This window comes from Schistocerca gregaria, chromosome 5 (assembly GCF_023897955.1).
Source record: "Schistocerca gregaria isolate iqSchGreg1 chromosome 5, iqSchGreg1.2, whole genome shotgun sequence".
NCBI classification, from domain to species: domain Eukaryota; kingdom Metazoa; phylum Arthropoda; class Insecta; order Orthoptera; family Acrididae; genus Schistocerca; species Schistocerca gregaria.
Window position 1 is genome coordinate 475,878,624 of NC_064924.1, and position 21,994 is coordinate 475,900,617.

The 21,994-nt window shown below is 41.4% G+C and overlaps 1 protein-coding gene across 3 annotated transcripts in view; it reads left to right on the forward strand.

Annotated features, from left to right (window-relative positions):
* The window catches only part of LOC126272738 (solute carrier family 52, riboflavin transporter, member 3-B-like), a 99,277-nt gene that overhangs the window by 69,603 nt on the left and 7,680 nt on the right, over positions 1–21,994 (forward strand). Inside the window, exons 1-2 of one of the 3 annotated variants that reach the window (XM_049975795.1) lie at positions 19,295–19,377; positions 20,640–21,924. In XM_049975795.1, coding sequence (XP_049831752.1) covers positions 20,710–21,924 — 1,215 coding nt within the window. In that variant the 5' untranslated portion in view covers positions 19,295–19,377; positions 20,640–20,709. Of the gene's footprint in view, positions 1–19,294; positions 19,378–19,407; positions 19,495–20,639; positions 21,925–21,994 lie in introns of those variants that run through there. The other 2 variants (XM_049975796.1, XM_049975794.1) reach the window with 2 other exon arrangements.

Genomic DNA, 21,994 nt, shown 5'->3' on the forward strand with positions numbered 1-21,994 from the left:
GAAACTATGTACAACCTCTGGTTCTTTATGTTTATCCAGGTCCCGTCTCCTGAAATTCCCACCTTTTTGCAGTTTCTTCAGTTTTAATGTACAAATCATAAGCAATAGATTGTGGTCAGAGTCCACATCTGCCCCTGGAAATGTCTTACAATTTAAAACCTGGTCCCTAAATCTCTGTCTTACCATTATATAATCTATCTGAAACCTGTCAGTATCTCCAGGCTTCTTCCATGTATACGGCCTTCTTTTATGATTCTTGAACCAAGTGTTAGCTATGATAAAGTTGTGCTCTGTGCAAAATTCTACCAGGCGGCTTCCTCTTTCATTTCTTTGCCCCAGTCCATATTCACCTACTACGTTTCCTTCTCTCCCTTTTCCTACTACCGAATTCCAGTCACCCATGACTATTAAATTTTCGTCACCCTTCACTATCTGAATAATTTCTTTTATTTGATCATACATTTCTTCAATTTCTTCGTCATCTGCAGAGCTAGTTGGCATATAAACTTCTACTACTGTAGTAGGTGTGGGCTTCGTATCTATCTTGGCCACAATAATGCGTTCACTATGCTGTTTGTAGTAGCTTACCCGCATTCCTATTATCCTATTCATTATTAATCCTACTCCTGCATTACCCCTATTTGATTTTGTGTTTATAACCCTGTAGTCACCTGACCAGAGGTCTTGTTCCTCCTGCCACCGAACTTCATTAATTCCCACTATACCTAACTTTAAACTATCCATTTCCCTTTTTAAATTTTCTAACCTACCTGCCCGATTAAGGGATCTAACATTCCACGCTCCGATCCGTAGAACGCCAGTTTTCTTTCTCCTGATAACGACATCCTCTTGACTAGTCCCCGCCCGGAGATCCGAATGGGGGACTATTTTACCTCCGGAATATTTTACCCAAGAGGACGCCATCATCATTTAATCATACAGTAAAGCTGCGTGCCCTCGGGAAAAATTACGGCTGGTCCATGGTTCATGGGGGGGAATCATTTGCTTATCACAGCATCTTCTTCCTGTCGGTTAAATTTCGCGTCTGTAGCACGTCATCTTCGTTGTGTAGCAATTTTAATGGCCAGTAGTGTATTTATCTAGAACGAGATTTGTGGTATTTCATGCTTTGTCCATAGCTCATCTACATTTGTTCGATTGTAACTGAAAGTTCTAATTTCGTCTTGTGAGTACGGGAAAACGTTGCCAGTTGAAGCAGGGACTTCTTGAAGGAGACACTACCACGTCTGAGCAGCTCCAACTGCTACGGTATGCGGGGCACCTGACTTGTTCAAACATGGCTCTGCTTTGCGTCATCTCAGGCAAACAAAATGAAAGCCGAGCCGTCAATACAAACTTCACTTGTTGCGTTCGCTGTAAGCTGCTAATCAGCGTTTCTTCTACTTTCCGAACATCTGGCCACAGCTGTTAGTTAGTGCGTCAGTCTAGCACAAAAGGCGATTTCGAGGAACTGGCCACTATTGTTCACTGCACAGCTTTCGCAATTACGGTCATCTTTATTTACTGTACTACCAGATCTAGAACTACAACAAAACAAAAATAAACTGAAGGTCTTTATCCACTTCTGCGCTGAACATTTTCCGCTGTGCTTAGCTGCATTAAATGTTTTGAACAAAGCACGGCTTGCAAAGTAACGATCCAGTATCTAATACACTCCCAAACAGCTGAATTCAGCTGCTGAACAATACCTATTATGCAGTTTCGTTACGCCCATGCAAGAACACGTCAGAAACAGCATGTGTGGAAGAATATTTTCTGTAACCGTTTCGCACTATTTCCAGTGTTACGTTACAAATAACATAAACCACACAAGCTGAAATTTCAGACAGGCGGGGCCATACTGAATTCTGAAGACTTCAGGAGAAGTCTTGTATGCAGCTCTGAGAAACAATTACGCTCTCACTTTACTCTGCGCACCACTCTCTATATTGGCGTATTGGGCTAGATGCACATCAAACGTAGCCCAAAGTGGAAACATTCCGCTATTTATTTCAAATGGCGCCTGTCACACCAACAATAAACTGTACAGAACGGTATCGAATGTCAGTGTCAAGAATTCTCCGGAAGAAAGTTTTGACGGTGGCGTTGTCTCCTTACTTGTTTTGTGGTAGTGGATTTTGTGCTTTACCTCTTCTTAAATTTTATTCTATTGCTTTCTTTATTTTTGTAACACATTGCGAAGGTCATCTGAGATTTGATATTTTTCGAAAGGACATTATCCCAACATCTGAAAACGAAACAAATAATTAGATTTTACTGTACATAGACAGAGAAAAAGCCTACATTGTATGTCAATAAGAACAAAAACTAAATTCCATGTGAGTATTTTGTTAATAAAACAGGTGCAACGGTGAAACAAGCAGTCCTGCTGAGGAAAAACCACAGCTTTTTTGCTCTGTTTGACAGTTAGAGGAAAAACTAGGCAACGATAAAAAAGAGGTGACATATGCTATCTTCTATGTGTTGTTTTCCTGTTTGTATGTATATAGTATTATCTTCTAAACCAAATTAATATTTGTGTTTTCAGTAGTTTAAGGTTCATACTATCAATTCTGTATCAGTTTGGAAAGAAAAGGACAGTGCATACAAACGGACCAATAGCAAGTGTGCCCTGATCCATTTGTGGCGAAATATCAAATCTGTCTCTGTTCTCCTAGCAACTGTAAATTCCAGATGGCTCTGGTTTACTAGAAGCTTCCGGTAGCGTTACGCCTTCAGTCTGCGATGTTTCTGTCATATTAGTAACCAACGTTAAAAACTTCTAAAATTATGAATGCAGAAAATATTCGTATCTGAAGTTTACCTCCCTGACAAAAAAAAAAAAAAAAAAAAAAAAAAAAAAAAAAAACAGTATGTACAAAACTCATACAAATTACGCTCTAAGTTAATTATATTGTACACAGTAGGTACTTGTCATAAAGTAGTGGCATTAGTACGAGTGCGTGCTGAAAACCGTTTTTTTTTTTTTTTATTCTGTTCTCTCCCATATTACTCGGTCGACTTCTGAAATGGAATGTCCCATGCATTCCGATTTCAAAGTCAGTCTATTCTTTTGTGGGGCCATAATCACATCGGAAACCTTTTCACATAATCACCTGAGTGTAAATGACAGCTTCCTCAATGCACTGCTCTTTTACACCTTTTTAGGCGATACTACCGCTATATGTATAAGTGCAGCTCGCTATCCCAAGACTTTTATCACCTCAGTGTGTACATCAGGGACTGTTACGCAAGTAGCTGACTGTGTGTGGGATTCACAAAAAGGTTTTTCAATTAGGCTACTATGCATCCCGTGTAGATAATGATAGCTGTAGGGAGTCAGGAAGCATAGAAGTAAAGTCCAAAGATCTTTGGCGAGAGTATTAAAATCCTAGTGATTAGTTACCGAGGCATTCAAAACGAAGTGCCTGTTTTTGAAGCGCTCCTAAAAATCTGTGGGTCTCACGTAATAGTGTAGTAAGTACCGAAAACATGTTAAAACACAAAACTGATAGCAATGAGATATTTGGGGAAAATATAAGCATACATCAAAAGGTTAGGCTGATTGTAAACAGAGGTCACTTATTTGTCGCAGTATAAAATAAACTCACATCCATTGAGATAGGAATTTGCATAGTAGATTGTCTAGGCAAAACTCAGCATCAAGGATGGCTATAAACGTCTGGTATCGACCACTGCACTCCTGAACACTCCTGAAAGAGATGGGGACCGAAATTGAAGATAGTTAAGCAAAAGTAGAAACACTAATCTTCGTTTTCGAACATTCATTTACAAACGAAAATCCAGGGGTATTGGCCCAATTTAATTTTTGCACATCTGCAAAGATGAGAGCTGTAGATATTAGTGTCAGTGCTGTCGAGAAACAGTCGAAATTGCTAAAACTGAACAAAGCTCCAGCTGCTGATGGCATCCCTATTAGATTTTATACCAATACCAAATTTATGGCTTAATTAGCCCCTCTTTCTATCACAATCTACCGTAGATCATACGAACATGGAACCGTGTCCAATACTTGGGTAAAGCACTCGTCACGTCTACAGAGAGGGTAGGAGAAGCAATCCACAAACCTGCTGTCCAATATCCTTTACATCCTTCTGTTGTAGAAACTTGGAACATTCTTCAAGCTCAGACGTAATGAGGTATTTTGAACAGAATGATCTCCACCATGCTAACCAGCACGGATTCCGAAAACGTCAATCACGTGAAACCCAACTCGCTCTTTTCTCACATTTCAGCCTAAAAACCATGGATCAGGACAGTCAGATAGACGCCGTGTTTCTCGATTCCAAAAATCATCTGACTCGGTATCACACATGGGCTTATTATCAAAAGTACGCCGCGCGTGATTAGTACAGCGGTCTGGGGCGCTGCAGTCATGGACTGTGCGGCTGGTCCCGGCGGAGGTTCTAGTCCTCCCTCGGGCATGGCTGAGCGTGTTTGTCCTTAAGATAATTTAGGTTAAGTAATGTGTAAGCTTAGGGACTAATGGCCTTAACAGTTGAGTCCAACACGATATCACACACATCTGAACATTTGAACACATCAAAAGTACGATCGTATGGAATATCAAGCGAAATTTGTGTCTGGATTTAGAAACTACGCAGCCTCTTGCCTTGGATGGAGCGTCATTAACAGGGGTAGAAGTTAGCTTTGGTTGTGCCCCAGGAGAGTGTGTTGAGACCCATGATGTTCATGTTGTGTATTAATGACCTTGCAGAAAATATTAATAGTGATATTAGTGTAGAGACCTAGGGTGGGTGACCTCTACGTAGGGTTGAGGTAAAGCAGCGGGTTGTTTTGAGGACAATCACCTATCATTGCTCGAGGGAATATCATTAATAGTCATACGTTTTATTAGAGAACAAAATACAACACTCGTAATGATGCTCTGCTGTGGCAACACCCACCTATGTGCGTGCTGAAGACAGAGAGTGTGGAGGCGCTGATGCAAGCATGCGGTCAGTGGCCTGCTGTGATGCCAATGGCTGAGTTGGAATGCTTACATGTGGAGTCTCTAGCAGCACATCTACCATATGGGCACAGCTCTGTAGCTCAAGGCAGGACGTGCCAGAAGGTGCAAAAACCTTCTGTGATTCTTGTGAACAAAGACAGCCCACAGCAGTTGTGTCCATCCTTGTAAGCCGTGGCATATAACGTCAGAATATCCACCCAGGCATAGCTGGTTCAGTAGCTGCACTGCCCTGGGCTCGAAACGCTGCGCCCCAGGGAAAAAGGCTGGTTGCAGCTGAAGTGAGCTCAGAAGTGCGCCACCGGCTGGAAGGCACTAAGTCGTCAGCTGTGGACCTACAGCCAGTGGTAGGTCCGCAGTTGTGGAGGCCTAATCTCGTGGTGGCTCCTTGCAGAACCATGTCGCGCCTTCGACAGGAATAGACTTTTTTTCATAGATGGTGGCAGACAGACTGACATCCCTTAAAAAAAACTGGTATTTATACTGTTTCAGTGCCTACTTGTTTTGGTGAAGCACTGCTTCCAACCACGTACACCAAAATAAGTCCACAGTTTGGAAGTGTGGAAACCGGCCTAACGATGCCACAACCGCCGTGCCTTTCTGTTGTGCCATCGTTATTGTGGTGTTCGCCCCTGGGTCTGACGTTAACATTATTGGTCAGTTCCGAGCTCATCCACGCTCATGGCCTTTTGCAACAGACGTGGCAGCGTCGCTGTTTTATTCAGCAGCGTTGTAAAATAGTGGCAGTGCTACAAACCTTTCCTACTTGTAGATCTTGTCTCACATCCTCAAACCGAGAATTGTGTACACTACGTTTAAAAGAGAAGGTTCATTAACTGCATATTTAACCTGAGGTATTAGCCCACTGGTTTTGCACATTTCTCCATGACGAATAACAGCTTTAAATGTCCACTTATAAACTAGCGATGTAATTACCCAGTTCGTCACTCTTTTTATCATCCCTTACTAACTCCATAACAATAAACCGATCAAGAAGGTTTTTTTCACCTGTAGAGGATATTCCTTATTGACCTAGTTGACTCTTCACGTAGTAAAATAAAAATGATACCAGAAATATCTCCCTCTCTTAATTATCCTTAACAATCCATCATTAACAGTAAGTGTTCTGTCTCCACAGATCTTTCATGCTTGGCATCCCTTTTCGTCTATCTTGTGGTTTCTTCACCTGTTGTTTTGGCAAGTCATTCAGAACGTTGCCCCAGCGACAAAAGTTTCTCTTGTGTGTTACCAGATAACATCCTCCTAAAACTATGCTCATACATAAACCATATACAGTAGTGCCACACACAATATGTTGACAGTTACTTCAGTTTATTTCCCTCACTGTAAAGCTAATCACATATTGAATCCTTCTTGCCATGTTATGTTTCCTAGCGGTTTGGAATACCACGTCACACAGATTGAATCTTAGTGATGTTGACCACAGTTTAACTGGTTTTTCCCTCATGATAGACGAACCTTGTGACAGTATTTCACTGGCAACCTCTTCCCTCAGCTGGAACGTTGTCTCCCTGAATCCCACCATACATCACTGAAGGTCAGTTTTTCCATAGAAACACCCCTTCCCCCTCCCCCACCTCCCCCCTCCCCCTCCCTCCCCCCGCTTAGCTCCACAATGTATTACACAGCAAGTTCGTGAACCTCTCGACTCTCAGACACATTCTTGAGAGGATTTAGCCTCGTCTATCCCCCAGGAGTCCCGCAAACATTTTTCCTCTTTCTTCTCCTATCACCTCCGTGTTCCTCAGCAGGCGATGACGCCAAAGGTGACGACAGATCTGCGTTCTTCGGAAATAAACGCGTCTGTACCACTTCACAACTCACCACATCTGCGAGACAGTCAACATTATCCATAACTCCCTGTCCATCATCCACAGTATTTTCAGTAAAATTGCTGCCTGCAGTTCCACTCTGAACAACACAATAATCATCTGCACATGCACTTCCCTGTACATTGGGCCCTTTGCCTCTAAACAGCACACATTATCACCCAGTGGGATACACACTACTGCACTTAAACCACCCACATTGCTATCCACACACTCATTTACTCCAGTGCAGCACACACGTACTTCATCTGGCACTCCAGCTACTTTAGACTCCAGTCTCACAAGATAGTTCTACATTATCCTCTTAACTTTTGGAATATTACTACTCCACACATCAACCAAACTGACACATTTCTTTCACCTTATTTTCTGCACCCTTCTTCCAAGCTTCTACAGAATCCTCACATTCCTCACTACCAAAGAATAGTCCTCGTTCTTAGACACTCATTCTTAAAATGCTTTCTGTCTCTTCTCCACACACACTGAAGTAACTCTTCTGCGTAAAGCTCTTTACTTGCTTCAGTATAAGCGCATTGTTCTACAGATCGAGCTGATTCAACTGCCAAAGTCTGCTGTGCTTCCTCGATGGCAGCCCCCTGTGGTATTGAAACGCCTCTAAGCACTATGGAACTTAACATCTGAGGTCATCAGTCCCCTAGACTTAGAACTACTTAAACCTAACTAACCTAAGGACATCACACACATCCATACCCCAGGCAGGATTCGAACCTGCGACCATAGCAGCCGCGTGGTTCCGTACTGAAGCGCCTAGAACCGCTCGGCACAGCGGCCGGCTGTGCTATTGACAACGAAATGATTAAACCATTACCAATTATACAAACAAAAACAAATAACGAGCACAAAACAGAATGACGACAAGTACACTTAAACATAATACGATCTTAATACTTCTCGACAATATTCAGCTTCACCTCCTGAACCGCTGCACAAGGTTAACACTCGATACACTTCTTGATAACGAGCCACAACCCTTTCTCGTTAGACACATTGCCCATATTAACTAGGCAAAAACCAACATCTATATTTACACTTTCCCAGACACTGTCTGAAGTCACTTGTCACATACTTAATACACAAATACAATTAAACATCTGGCCAAAGATCAACTGACTTGCCATGCTATTTGCAGTGAAACAAAACCACAAAAAACTGCACTCACCGCAATGCATGTTGACGCTACACATTGCGGCTGGAGACAAGTTTCCTGGTCCAGCTACAGATGTCGATCCTGTACCTGACATTAAAATACATAGGCTCAAGGCGGATGACCTATAAAGTGACAGGGTTGAGTTGGGGCGGTGGCTTGTTGTCAGGAAGATGATCATCGGTTTCTCAAGAAAATATCATTATTAGTCATAAATTTTATTGGAGAACACTCTGCCCGACGTGTGTGGCCAAGCGGTTCTAGGCGCTTCAGTCTGGAACCGTGCGCCACCGCTACGGTCGGACGTTCGAATCCTGCCTTGGGCTTGGATGTATGCGATGTCCTTAGGTTAGTTACCTTTACGTAGTTCTAAGTTATAGAGGACTGATGACCTCAGATGTTAAGTCCCATAGTGCTCAGAGCCATTTGAACCTTTTTTGGAGAACACACTACAACACTACTAACGTCGCTCTGTGGTGGCACTATGCGTGCGCTCTGAAGACAGCGAATGTGGAGGCCCTGATGCAAGCAGGCGGCCAGTGGCCTCCTGTGATGCCAGGAGCAGGGCAGCACTTGTACCATACTTGTGACGTTCTGCAGCACACGGCAGGGTGCGTCGGAAGGTGCGGAAAACCACTGTGATTCTCATGGTGGGAGACAGCCTTCAGCAGTGATGTCCACCTTGAGAGCGAAGGTGTACAGCATCAGTATGGCCGCACAAACTTAAATGGCTGAACGGCTGCTCTTCTGCCCCCCCCCCCCCCTTTCCCAGGACAGAAAGCTGACTGCGGCTGGAGTGAGCCTGGAGATGATCCACCGACTGGAAGGCTCTCATCTTCAGTGGATGGAGGCCCAGACTCATTATGGTTGCTTATAGAAACATGTTGCCCCATCGACCAGCGTAGAACCCTACTCAAAGATTGTGGCTGCCACACTGAGATTCCTTTGACTAAAAATGTCGAGAATCTATATTGGTTTGTTGCTGACTTGTTTTTCCATAGCGCCGCTTCCAACTGGAGTCAGAGTTAGGAAGTTAGAAGTTTAGGTTCACTTAATTCAACTGCCCCTGCTCAACATTCAAATATCTGTTCAGTGCAGTGCTGTGATAAGTCTATTAACTCAAATGGAATACTACTGTTTCTTATGTACATAGTCACTCCTCCACCCTGCAAGGAAATTCTTGAAAAACAGCCAGCTAATCTGTATCCTGGTAAAGGAAGCCACTGAATTGTCAAATTACTTAAGTGGTGCTCCGATATACCAGTAATTTCAGAGTCAACATCTATAAGCAGTTCACTAAGTTTATCTTTAATACCTCTTATATTTTTTGACATATGCAAATTCCTTCTCTACTTGGAAACATGACTTCCACTGAATGTAAGCCTTTAGTTACAGGGACTTCCTTTAAGGAGGTGCACCTATCAGCTGACTTCAATCTAAAAATGTCGCAGCGCTAACACCAACTATTACAGGAATTGCAGATGTTAATGCTTTGTGGACATGGCCTGTTCGAGAACGTTTTTCCACACAAGTGACGTATCATGTTGTTTGTCCTCCCCGCCCCCCACCCACTCCCCCCTTACCCCCCCTCCCCAACTACCCCCCTTACCCCCCCCCCCCCCCCGCCCCTTCCCTCAGACTTGCCTTTCCCTGAGATTTCACTCATTTTGCTCGTGTCATAAATATAACAATCCCCTCCCTAGCATAAAGGTTATAAAGGTTCAATTACTGGTGACAGCACTAATTTAGACTGACACGCCAATGTGTCAGATGAAAATATGTACTGCAAGTTGTGAGTTGCAGGAACAGGCTTCATTTGGCGCTTACCTTACACATCATGCACAGTTGGCAGAGGCAGTCCTGTCACAGTAACTCAGATTAGCCTGTTTGTACATGGGTTGCCGAAGCTAGTAGATATAGCTTTCTCTGGCTTCTACTCAGATCCGACTTAAACTGGAATGATCACGTGCGTAAATCTGCAGAAATGGCCGCAGTTACAAGATGCATAGGGGCTACTTAAAAGCACATTGGAATTTTACTGTGGCAGATAGGTTCAAGAAAGGTGACTCGTTTCGAAATATGACAGGCTAGAAATATGATTAACTTGTGGCTGTAATCAATAAAGGACTTCTCCATACTGTCGGCGACGTGTAACTGCACTGTTTGTCTGATACTGTACACTCTGGCGATCACCGTCTATATTCAATGTCGTGGTATTTGTCTGGAAAAAACTATTTCATTCAGAGGTAATGCCAAATGTAGATTTATACAGCCAGTACAGATTTTAACATGGATACTTGTACGCACCTGTAGAACCAAGACTGCTTGTGATGATAATATGGTTTGTGTTTTTTAACATCAGGCGGTTTGTAAGACGATTACGCCTCTCTTTCTAAGACACAGTGATACCACTCACACGAAAACTTATGAGACACGTCCATCCATCGTTGATTTTCGGTCAGTATTAATTCGTATCACCAGCAAACAGTTATTGACGAAGTATTATACTTAGTAGTATGGGATGTGTGATAGGTTCACCTTGAGCATCAGACTTATAAAGTATGTGCTTGTGTTCCTATATGTGAAAAGGAAATTACTATGTCCAGTCGTAAGCAAGGTATGGATTTGACGTGGAATACTGTGATAGCAAAGGGAAGAGTATGTCAAGTCATAAGAATGATACAGATATTTCTATTTCCTGAGCCGCAGCCATAAGCAGGTTGTAATTCCGATACTTTGCTCATTGTCGAATGTCGTTCAACTAAGAGCACAATCGTAGCATTTAATTGTAAGTATAGCGATCAAATATGTATGTGGCCGATTTCGTAGGGCGATTCTGTCTGCGCTTGGTTGGCGCGGTGGCCTGTGGCGGGAATGATTCACGTTTCCCACTAACGGCAGGAGCCGTCCCAATTGGTGAGGCCTTTTGGGATGCAGGAATGTAGTTGACTTAACCATGTCGTGCTCTAGAAAGCCGAATAGCGTACTAATACTTAGTATGTGTTGTAAGCTTTCGTGATCACGTGGAAATTTGAGGAGAGTCAATATGGACATGGGTTCACACTGCACCATTATTTCCTCCCATGAAAATTGTCTGAATGCCTCTTTCTTCACATTTCCCGTCATTATTTGGTTGAGAGAAGATCAATTGTGGTATGTGTCGAGTGCATCTATCAGGTGACAGACAGGTGGAGGACGTGTTTGCTCCTTCTCTAAACATGAGAAACATCTTAGTTGACTTTGTAAATTATAAGGATGATTTGGAATCTGCTATATCGCCGACATCGATATTCACGAGTGGAAATATCAGTTTCCTCTATTTTTTTCTAGTTTTCACGTAAAGGTCTTAGCAGGCAGGATAAGTTTCTAGTTACTCAATGGCTCACAATGATTTTTTATCAGTAAACACTTCCGGGCTAAATTGCCGTGGTCGATCTGTAGAACTTGTTCTCCCTGACAGTGTTGGAACAAGGCCACTATATCAGTAGGGAACATATCGGCTATATGAGAGAGAGCTTCATCAACTGGAACCATAGTGAACAAAGACACTATATCAAAACTGATAAGGATGTCATTAGGACCGACAGTAATTTCCTCAATTTCTCAATGAAGTGTAGAGAGTTTTTAATATGACTCTCAGTTTTGCCTTTGTAAGGTTGTAACAAAGAGGCAAGGTGTCTGGCTAGTTCTTGGGTAGGAGCCTGTCAGTTTTGATATAGTGTCTTTGTTCACTATGGTTCCAGTTGATGACGCTCTCTCTCTCATATAGCCAATATGTTCCCTACTGATATAGTGGCCTTGTTCCAACACTGTCTATCTTTGATCTATTTTCAGTACAATGGTGAATTTTATGAACAGATTGATGGGGTAGCCAAAGGAAGCCCCCTAAGCCCCGCAATTGCGAATTTATTCATTGAATATTTTGAACATCAATCACTGCAGTCGGTCACAAAAAAACCTCGAAGTGGTATCGGTATGTGGATGATACCTTTGTAATATGGACTCATGAGGAAGAGGACTTGAATGATTTCCTGGTGCACTTAAATAGCATCAACCCAAAGACCAAATTTACCACGGAAAAAGAGAATAATGGAAAACTTAACTTTTTGGATGTATCAGTTATCAAACGGGCGGATGGGACCTTAGGCCATAAGGTCTACATGAAAGATACACATACTGATCGCTACCTCCATAAGAACTCAAACCACCACCCTAGGCAAAAGAGGGGGGGTCTGAAAACACTAGTGGATAGGGCCAATATTTGTGAACCAGGCTACTTACAAGAAGAACTAAATCATTTACGAATGGCTCTTGCGAAAAATGGTTATACGAAAAACGAGATTAACCGAGCACTTCACCCAAGTAGAAAAATGCCTAAAAATAGGAGACAGCAAAAACCATCAGCTGGAAAAGTATTTCTTCCGTTCATCCATAACATCACGGATCGCATTGGCAAAGTACTACGAGTAGCCACGTTTTAGGTGGAGACTATTTTCAGACCTACTAAGAAAATTAGTGAATGCCTAAGATCAACAAAAGATGCTCGTCACTCCGTAGCCACCCCAGGGGTATATAAAATTCCGTGTAGTTGTGGCAGGGTTTACCTAGGAACTACAAAACGAAGCATCAATACACGTTTGACGGAGCACAAAAGAAACTGTCGCTTGGGGTATATTGACAAATCGGCAGTAGCGGAACATGTTTTTAAGGATGGAGATCACGAAATAAAATTTGATGAGACAAGCGTGCTAGCGAGGACGTCGCATTATTATACACGTATGTATAGAGAGGCAATTGAAATCCACAAACATCAATACAATTTTAATCGTAAAGAAGAAGGATTAAAACTGGACAAGATATGGCGGTCAACGTTGCATCAATCACGTGACAATCGATTGTCTGCAAATCGAGAGAACAGACGATAGCCAGAGATAGCTACACATCGACGTCACGTGAAGTGCGGTGGCGCCCTCTACGATCTCCATGTAAGCGGCGGCCCCAGTTCCTAGTAGCCAGTCGTCGACTCGCCTCGGAAGATGTTCTCTGTAGCTGAGAACGAAACGTCAGGAAGAAGAAGTTCTACAGATCGACCACGGCAATTTAGCCCGGAAGTCTTTACTGATAAAGACGCCGGCCGTGAAAGCCTACATGGGATGACTGATTTTTTAGTCAGGCTAAAACTGTTTGATCTGGGTGGTGGAATCTATGGATGGAATGCACTGACACAAACCCCAACCTGGCAGTCTGAAAATATATATAAAGACGCCACTGTGTATTGGCTGGACTTAGAAGTATCAGAAATACCAAAATATTTCGTGGAAGTGTAAAATCGATACACCGAAAAGAGTCTAGGGCTTTTCTAATTTTAATTACATCCTTTATTCATCGACAAATATGTAATGGTGGGAGGCCTTTCTGCAGTGTGTAAACGACAACCAGCTGGGGCAAGTGTGGACGTATCATAATTTTTTAGTTATATTCACCTATAATTAATAGTCAGAAATGTTATGCTGCTGCTTGAACGTAAAGGTACCGTGGTTTATATTCTGAAATATGTTTATGGGAAGTAATCAGACTGCTATTCACGTAAAAACAAAATAATTACATATGTCTAGTCGTAAAGGAAGAATAGTTTGGCCATTGTGAATTGCGGTTTCAACACACTGTGGAGTATATCCGAACGTAAGTGGTGATAGATTCATTTTGTAAACAGCTGCACAATATAGCAATGCATGTGTTCAACTGCATCTGCTATAGTGTACAAAAAGGACGGGCAGTACGGCTGTAACATAAACCCCTCATCGGCACCACAAAACGTACTCTTGCATTTTCCTTGTTGTTCTATCGATAGTGGTGTTGATTACAGTACACCAACCAATGTCGGTGATGTCTTTCCAAGCATTACGTTCACTGGTGCGGTATTCATTATCACATAGTGCCAGACGCTTGTGCTTCGAACACTTGTTTGAGAGAATCCTGGCAGTATACAGCACTTTCCAGAAGCACTGATTCCAAGACTTTGTCATGTAATTTCCTAGGACTGACGAGCATCGAGACGTATAGCCGGTGTGAGTGTAGGTATACCACAACTTTTTCGGGTGCTGTACAGATATAAAAGTTAACTGCAGTTTTTGTGTAAAATGTGTATATATTGCAGTGTAATGTTATTGTGGCTTGTGTTGTGGCATGACCAGAGAAAATGAGTGTGCATAATTTTTTTATACCAGTGCGGTGTTAGTGGTACAATATTAAAGGGGAAGGTGTGTGTGGGTGGGTGACATAGAGCAAAACAGCAGGTTAAGTGCAGAACACTATGTTAATTTGAACAATTTTTATGTAAAATGCACTACAATAATTTAAGGGCGTGGGTGACAAAGAAGAATGTCCCAGAAATGACGTTCAAAAGCATTCGGAATACGAAAAGTGTACCAGAAAATGGTGGGAGGACATTACTAATTTGGTATCAAAGGCAGTACAATAATTTAAAGAAATGGGGGTGACATGACAAACCACTTAACAGAATAATAGGTTAAGTTCTGACACAGGGCCAAAGATTACGTTAAGACACCTAGAGTACATTGCTGAACATTGGGTTATGCAACATGTTTGCCCCAGAGTTGTTTGCATCTCTGCACATCAGTGTACTACATTATTTACGAGTAGTTTTCAGGTCTGTAGACTATTTACTACGACCTCAAGCACATCAGGGTGAGTGTTTTATGTCAGTGTAATAAATATACTGCCTCAAATCTGTCCCTAAATAAGTTTTTCCGAAATAAATAAATTACACTCCTTTCTCTCTCCAGCAGCCCAGAAAGGCTGAGTCATTCCCCCCCCCCCCCCCCCCACTCCAGGCCGCCATCTTCGATTAAGTCACAGGAGGTACGACAGTGCCCTCTGGTGGCAGTACTGTGTACTAGGTCAGTTGGACTCCAGACCTCATAGTGGGCACACTAAGTTGAGGTACTGCCTCAAATTGTTTAAATAAAGACCGTTCAAATAAAGATATATGTCCATCCTATCCACCACAGACTGTCCTTTTCCCGCCAGTTCCTAGGAAGAGGTGAAAGTCAGATGATTTACGTTAGAGTAGATAGCCCAAGTGCCCCTTTTCCCTCCATTTTCTGAGGATAGTAGAGGTAGCCATGGTGTGTTGCATTGTCCTGATGAAATTTGAACTTCCCGCCATTTTTGGGGAAGGGGAGGGAAGTTAATTAATTGATCGATTTAATTAAGTAGTCAATCAAATTGATAAAAGTGAGAGGGGCGATTCCAATAATTCAGACCTGAAAGTGTACCTGTAGCAGTGAGAGGGGGAGATTTCCTGAAGGATGGGGAGGGGGGAGGGAGAGGGGGCTGGGAAAGAACAGGTTAAGTGCCTGTCAATGAAAAGGAAGGATCCTTTTAGCAGAAAAATAGGTTAAGTACCTGTCAATCAAATGAGAACAATAGGTTTGCCCCCGAGTGCATACCTGCAGCGATGTAGGCAACCTGCACTAACAAATTGGACTTGCGCCGGATTTTGTCCACTACTATCTTTGAGTAAGGAATTTGTATTCAACTACGACCAGTGGGGATTGGAAGAGAAAATTCATATGAAAGGAACCCTGGAAATTAGAGGTGCCAAGAGAGTTGTATCAAGATCAACTAACATCAGTGCCTTAAGATATTTTTGTACAATTATGTCGACTGTTAATCTTGATAGTAAATAGGCTGGAATTTGGAGGTGCTCTGCTCCCTACAGTTCTTTCTCGTGAGCGTAATCTTGCAAGGACAGTAGGAAATACTTAGGTGGCAGCAATCAAGAGTGGGATAATGGCCATAAGAGAACTACAACTATGGTGTAAGCACTGCTTTTGAGCAATATCTGATCAACAAAACTTGCTTTTGCTTGATTCTTGGTCTGCATAAAAATTATCCTGCTTTAGAGCAAAGTATCCCTTCCGAAAAATGTGTGACATTGCAGTTCATACCACCTGAAACCACTGGACAAATTCAGCCTCTGGATGTTTTTTTTTCCGTGCCTATAAAACCTATTATTGCGATATCTGTAGCTAAGCATTAAAAGATAATCAGTTTCACGATAAACCACGACAAATTGTTTCAGACGTGGTTGCATACCATCACATTCCATCGGTTCTCAGCACACCATTACACGAGTATGATTCTATTATTTTTAAAGGTGGATACCTAGCACAACTTCCTGCACGGTTTGTAGCTCCCAAGGAGTCCGCCTTCGATCTTGATAGTGTGAAACTTAGTGATCACTGTGGCGCGCCATTTTTCATTCGGTGTTCATAGTGCAAGTTCATGGTTTCTTTTAAATATTTCTTGAATGCCGACAACGTCCGTTTCGTGAAGTGTAATACATTACACCCCGTAGTAGGTTGATATTATACACGCCGGACACTCATTTTCTGTTGCCCTCCTGACGCACATGGTGAGTCGTTAGCAGCTAATATTTGTCCTGTCATAATTGTTAACACAACACTTTCAAATGAGCCTTACAAAAAATTGAACTTGCGATCTTGCAGTCAAGGGGTTCCTTGCTAGAATGTTGCGCAAGTGTGGGATATCTTCACCAGATAGGACTAATAAGGGATACTGAATGCATCCAAAGAAAGGCAGCACGAATAGTAGTACGTTTGTTTGATCCACGGGATGGCGTAACGGAGATGCTGGAAAAACTGAATTGGCAGATGCCTGAAGATAGATGCCAACCTTCCTGAGGAAGCCAACTTAACAGTTTTCGAGAAGCAGTGTTAAGCGACGAATCTAGTAGAATCCCGTATGTAACGCTTCCGTAGAGATCGCGAAAACAGTTTAACGGTTTACAGCACGCAGAGTAGCATTTAAAGAGTCCTTCCCGCTCTCCATACATGAATGGAACGGAAATACTCTCTAATATGTGGTTCAAAGGGAAGTACCTTACGACATGCACCTTACAGTGTTTCCAGGTATAGATGTAGATTATCTGAATCACCAAACCATTTACCTCATTTTTAGGTACTAACGATATGACAGCTTAGCATTAGCACCTACGAAGAGAGAATGAGTATAAGCAATTAATGTTTTCGTTTTCCTAAAGATGAACGAAGATCAGACATTTAGTACCTTTATGGAATACGAGTAGGTCACAGTTAGTTCCTCTCGTACTTCAAGAAGAGGCAGCAAAATATTCTCCACAGTAATGGCAAGGCCATGATGTGCCGTCTGACTGGAGTACGATTAAGTGGGGCGTGGAAGGGAGGTGCCCCATACGTCAGTGCTGGGATCACTACCGTTTCTTACGTATATATAATTTTAATCATAGCTATAATTTTCTCAGCGCCTATGGTATATATTTCAGAGTAAAAGTCGTCAGCTGTACAGTTCCTCATTCATGGCTCACTCCTATTCTGTCAGGAAGTTCCTGGAAAACATTTAAGCATAAGCCCGTGTTACATTGTTGATTATGATAATATAATCAGCAGCTAGTCGTCAGCAAAGAATTCGAATGCATCTTATTTTATTTATTATTAAATTCTCTGTTGAAATTTCATGTACTGATTCGTTCCATGACCGTCAAGGTTGAGTTCTCAGTATGGTCCTACAAAACTAGACGTGTAATTAAGTAAATAAATAAATAGATAAATAAAGAAGAACTCGAAGAATTTTGTCCTTAAAAATATTAGAAGAAAATGATAAATCAATAATTTGATGCTTTCCACAGCTCCAAATTTGATGTTTTCCGGAATACTTTTACTGTGGATAACTAGGAAGCAATTTTGCAATACTGTTGCTGCTGCTGCAGCGTAACTGATTAAAGCAGAATCCCGGGAAGACGATCAAGTACAGAAAAAAACTTAAAGATTGTCGTTGTCTATCTCTGTTTTCCGATAACGAAAGAAAAAATTGCGACTAAGTGTTGCTTTTTCCTGCAAGTTGTTCGAGATTGGAACGCCAAAGAAACAGTCTGATGTTGGTTCAAAGAATTCTCTGCAAACCACTTGTAAGAACTACAGAGTAATCACGTAGATGTTCATCTGAGTTGTGACATGCAAACAAGTAAAATGTCCTTGCACACGTCTCTTTAAAGGCTTTTGGGCCAAGTTAATTCCAGACACTGGATGCAAATTATTAGGATTTAAAAGTGGTGCATTGACTGGAAACTTAAGATAAGTTTTTCACTTCACAAAACGGGAACATAGCATCCTGTAACTGTAATATCAGTGAGTCAACACCGGAGTCAGTTCACTAATACCTACCGCTAGGGGTTGTGTGTAACAATTTTATAGATATTAAACAGAATGATCAAACAGGCTCCATCATTGGTAACGAACTCGGCGAACATCAGTTTAGATGTAGGATGCTGGAAAAATGCAGTCAATCTACAAACGAGATGGCTTACAAAACATTCGTGCGAGCCATCCTAAAATATTGCTGAGGTGCGTGGGACCCTTATCAGTCTTACAAGGCATGGACACATATACAGAAGGGTGACATGAATGTCATAAGTTGGTTGAACCAAGGACGTATGTCATAAAAGTACTGAAAGAATTTGAAGTAGCAAACGCTTGAGGATAAACTATAACTATCTCTCGAAATCCTACGTACAAATCTTAAATAATCAATGTTATGCGAACCAGCCACGAATACACAGCTGCCTCGTACATATCGCGAAGACAAGTTTTAGACTTATTTCCTCCCATTGGGACCCATTTAAGCAGTTATTCTTGCCGCGCTCCGTGCGTGAATGGAATGGATAGAAACCCTGTGTGTTGATGGAAGTACCCTCCGCCATGCACTTTATACTTGTTCACAGAATGTATGTACATGTATACCTTAATGCGCTTTATGGTTCTCTGTCGGTCCCCCAGGCAAGCCAAAGACTACGAAATCAAACCGAATTACTACTACTTCCACTACTGCTACTACAAGTATGTTGACGTATTCGTTCTGCTGGAGTAAAAGTTAATGACAAAAGTTGCCGAAAACCTAAAAAAAAAACTTTTTCTTATTGCAGGATCATTAACTTATTGTAACTTTTATCCGCACCGAATAATTCTGTTTAAATACAGGCTTACGTTTTTACCCAATACCGGTGCTGACCACTCTCACTATCGTGTAATTCATATATTTCATAGACATCCCTTCACCTAACTGGCGGCACTAATAATTCTGTAGCCTAATTTAGTAACACCAAATTGTTTAAGCAACTGTTATGCAATGCTGTCGTATCGTGATCATAACGGCGAACTTGGCACGATCAATGTAGTTAACCTTCACCATACTAGTGACGTCACTCTCAGCTGATATCAGCAGGATAGCAGCAAACGATGGAAGACGCGCCCAGATGTTGAACCTAGGCTACGCCTTTCTGTTTGCGTAGCGTACGTAAACTCAGGTCATGCCGTATAAGAAGCCAGTATTAATATTCCCATCCATGACGAATTTCAATGGCAGAACGAAAGCAGTTGCAATTCTGCCACGTCGGGTATCGGTCAAACGTAAGCTAGTGATGCGCCTTTTTGAATAGATTAAATTCCTGTTACACATGTCAAGTTACAGATATATTTTCGTTGATTAACAAGCAATTGTACTATTAACCACTGGGCCCTATTTCATAAGTTATGATAATACTGATATGGGATCGACATGTTATGCCGAAGTGTCCTATTTAACGAAGTTGTGCCGAAGTAACACATTTTTTTAAATATCAGTACTGAAATTCAGTTCATTGACGTAATTGACAAAATTTTCAAAGTAAACCCTTAAGATCGTGAACTGTCAATAACCTTAATAGAATATCTGCATGCATTTCAGTCTCCGTCATGTTTAACTTGGAAGGACTTTTCAAGGTTTTCAGATGTTGCGAGAAATTAATGTATTCTTATGACTTACGGTGGCAGGTTTCGGTATAGAATGTGGGCACTGAAAATTCGGGTTATGTATTATGAACATTTTGTTTCTACATGTTAAAAAATCTTCGGTATAGAATTAACAGTTTTAACTGTAACACATTATTCAGTTTGTGCACATTGCTTTTGCCACACCAACATTAGAAGCATTGTAATTAGTTATTGCCACAAATATTTGTGTGAAGCACTACTTCTTGATTTTCCGGTTATAAATGTTTGCAAAATTTTTGCCTCAAATGTTGCTACCAGTACATAAATTCATTTGTTGAGGTTTAAGGAAATCAAGCATGTTACAGTGTGTTCATTTTAATGTAAGCAACAGAAGTGTATTTCTGCACCATTCAGCTTAGCAGAAGTTAATACATTCACAGGGAGGTAAAGCACACAGACATAAAATCTGTTGAATTTCACACCTTTCTTCATTCCAAATTATAACACTTTACACAGTGCCATTGTGCAAGATATCTCAGACAGACAACTCATTTATTAAATTACTGGTATGTTATCCCATCGTAATGAATCCACTGCATTATTATTTCCAAACAAAAGACACTCCCTCAGTGTTAATTTACTTCATATGATTCATTGCTTGAACAAGTGTTATGTATTGTCTGATTTAAGATATAATATAACCCCCATATTATTTATTTGCATGAGTGTTTAAGTTTTGCAAACCATGTATTATTGTGCAACATTTGAACTAATTTAAATGTATGCTCTTTTTTAACCCACAGATACAACGTATGTGGAAAGAGACTACCACTTCTACCATCCAGCCCTAATACAGACTTGCAGAAACCCAACATGAAGTTCTGTGCAAGACAACTTTCTGAGCGGAAGATATTGGTGGATATTTTAGCCATTCTTTTTGGCATTGGAACCTGGATTGCAGTAAATGGACTGTTTGTCCAGCTGCCTTTGCTTGTGCAGACACAACCTGAAGGATGGAATCTCCCTTCATACATATGTATTATTATACAAATTGCAAACATTGGACCCTTATTGTATGCAATTCTGCAGAAAACCTTTCCAGGAGTATTAAGGGATAGTATCATAATATATGCAATACTCTTAATTGGAACTGTTGCTCTTTTGTTACTGCCATTCCTCTACAAAGAGACTACCTACATTGATGGTGAAGAGCACAGCACAGCACTGCTTGCACTTTCATTTTTTATTGCTTTAGTGGGCTGTACCAGTTCAGTACTCTTTATGCCTTTTATGAGAAACTATAAAGAAATGTATTTGATTTCTTATTTTGTTGGAGAAGGACTTAGTGGGTTTCTACCAAGCATTGTGGCTCTAGTACAAGGGGTAGGAGGAAATCCTATTTGCGTGAATCAGACTCTCACAAATTCAAGTAATCAAAATGGAAATTCAGAGGTTACTCTTGTTCCATACACGCCACCACCAAATTTTTCAACAACAGCTTTTCTTTTCTTCCTTTTTGGAACTCTTTTCATCAGTACTATTTCTTTCGCATTACTGAATAATCTACAGACGTGCAAAGATGAGAAAGTTCCTTCTCCAGATAAAAACACCTCACGACAGAGAGAGAAAGCATCAGATACACAAGAAGAGTCAGGTCTTAATGATGGGCTATTAAGTGAACAAAGTACATGTGAAGAATTGAAAGATCTCTGTGCAACACCTACAACAGAAGTGTTCCAGCAACCAAGAGAGATGATGTCAGTAACAGCAACATTATCACCCTGTAGTTATTATTGTTTGATGTTCTTGATGGCATGGGTTTGTGCTTTTGGAAATGGAATATTCCCAAGCATTCAGTCATATTCTTGCTTACCGTATGGCAACGTAGCATACCATCTGTCTGTCACATTGTCAAGCATGGCTAATCCAGTGGCATGCTTTCTCGGATTTTTCCTGCCATACTCATCAATCAGGGCAATATCATTCCTAACAGCATTCAGTACTGTTTTTGCAATATACATAGGTATTACTGCAGTCACGAGCCCTACACCCCCGCTAGTTGGATATCCGAGTGGAGAATTCCTTGTGGTAAGTAACCTAATTTTATGTTTTTATCCCTTCTTTGCATACATGTAATTAAACTTCTTTAATTCTTTAA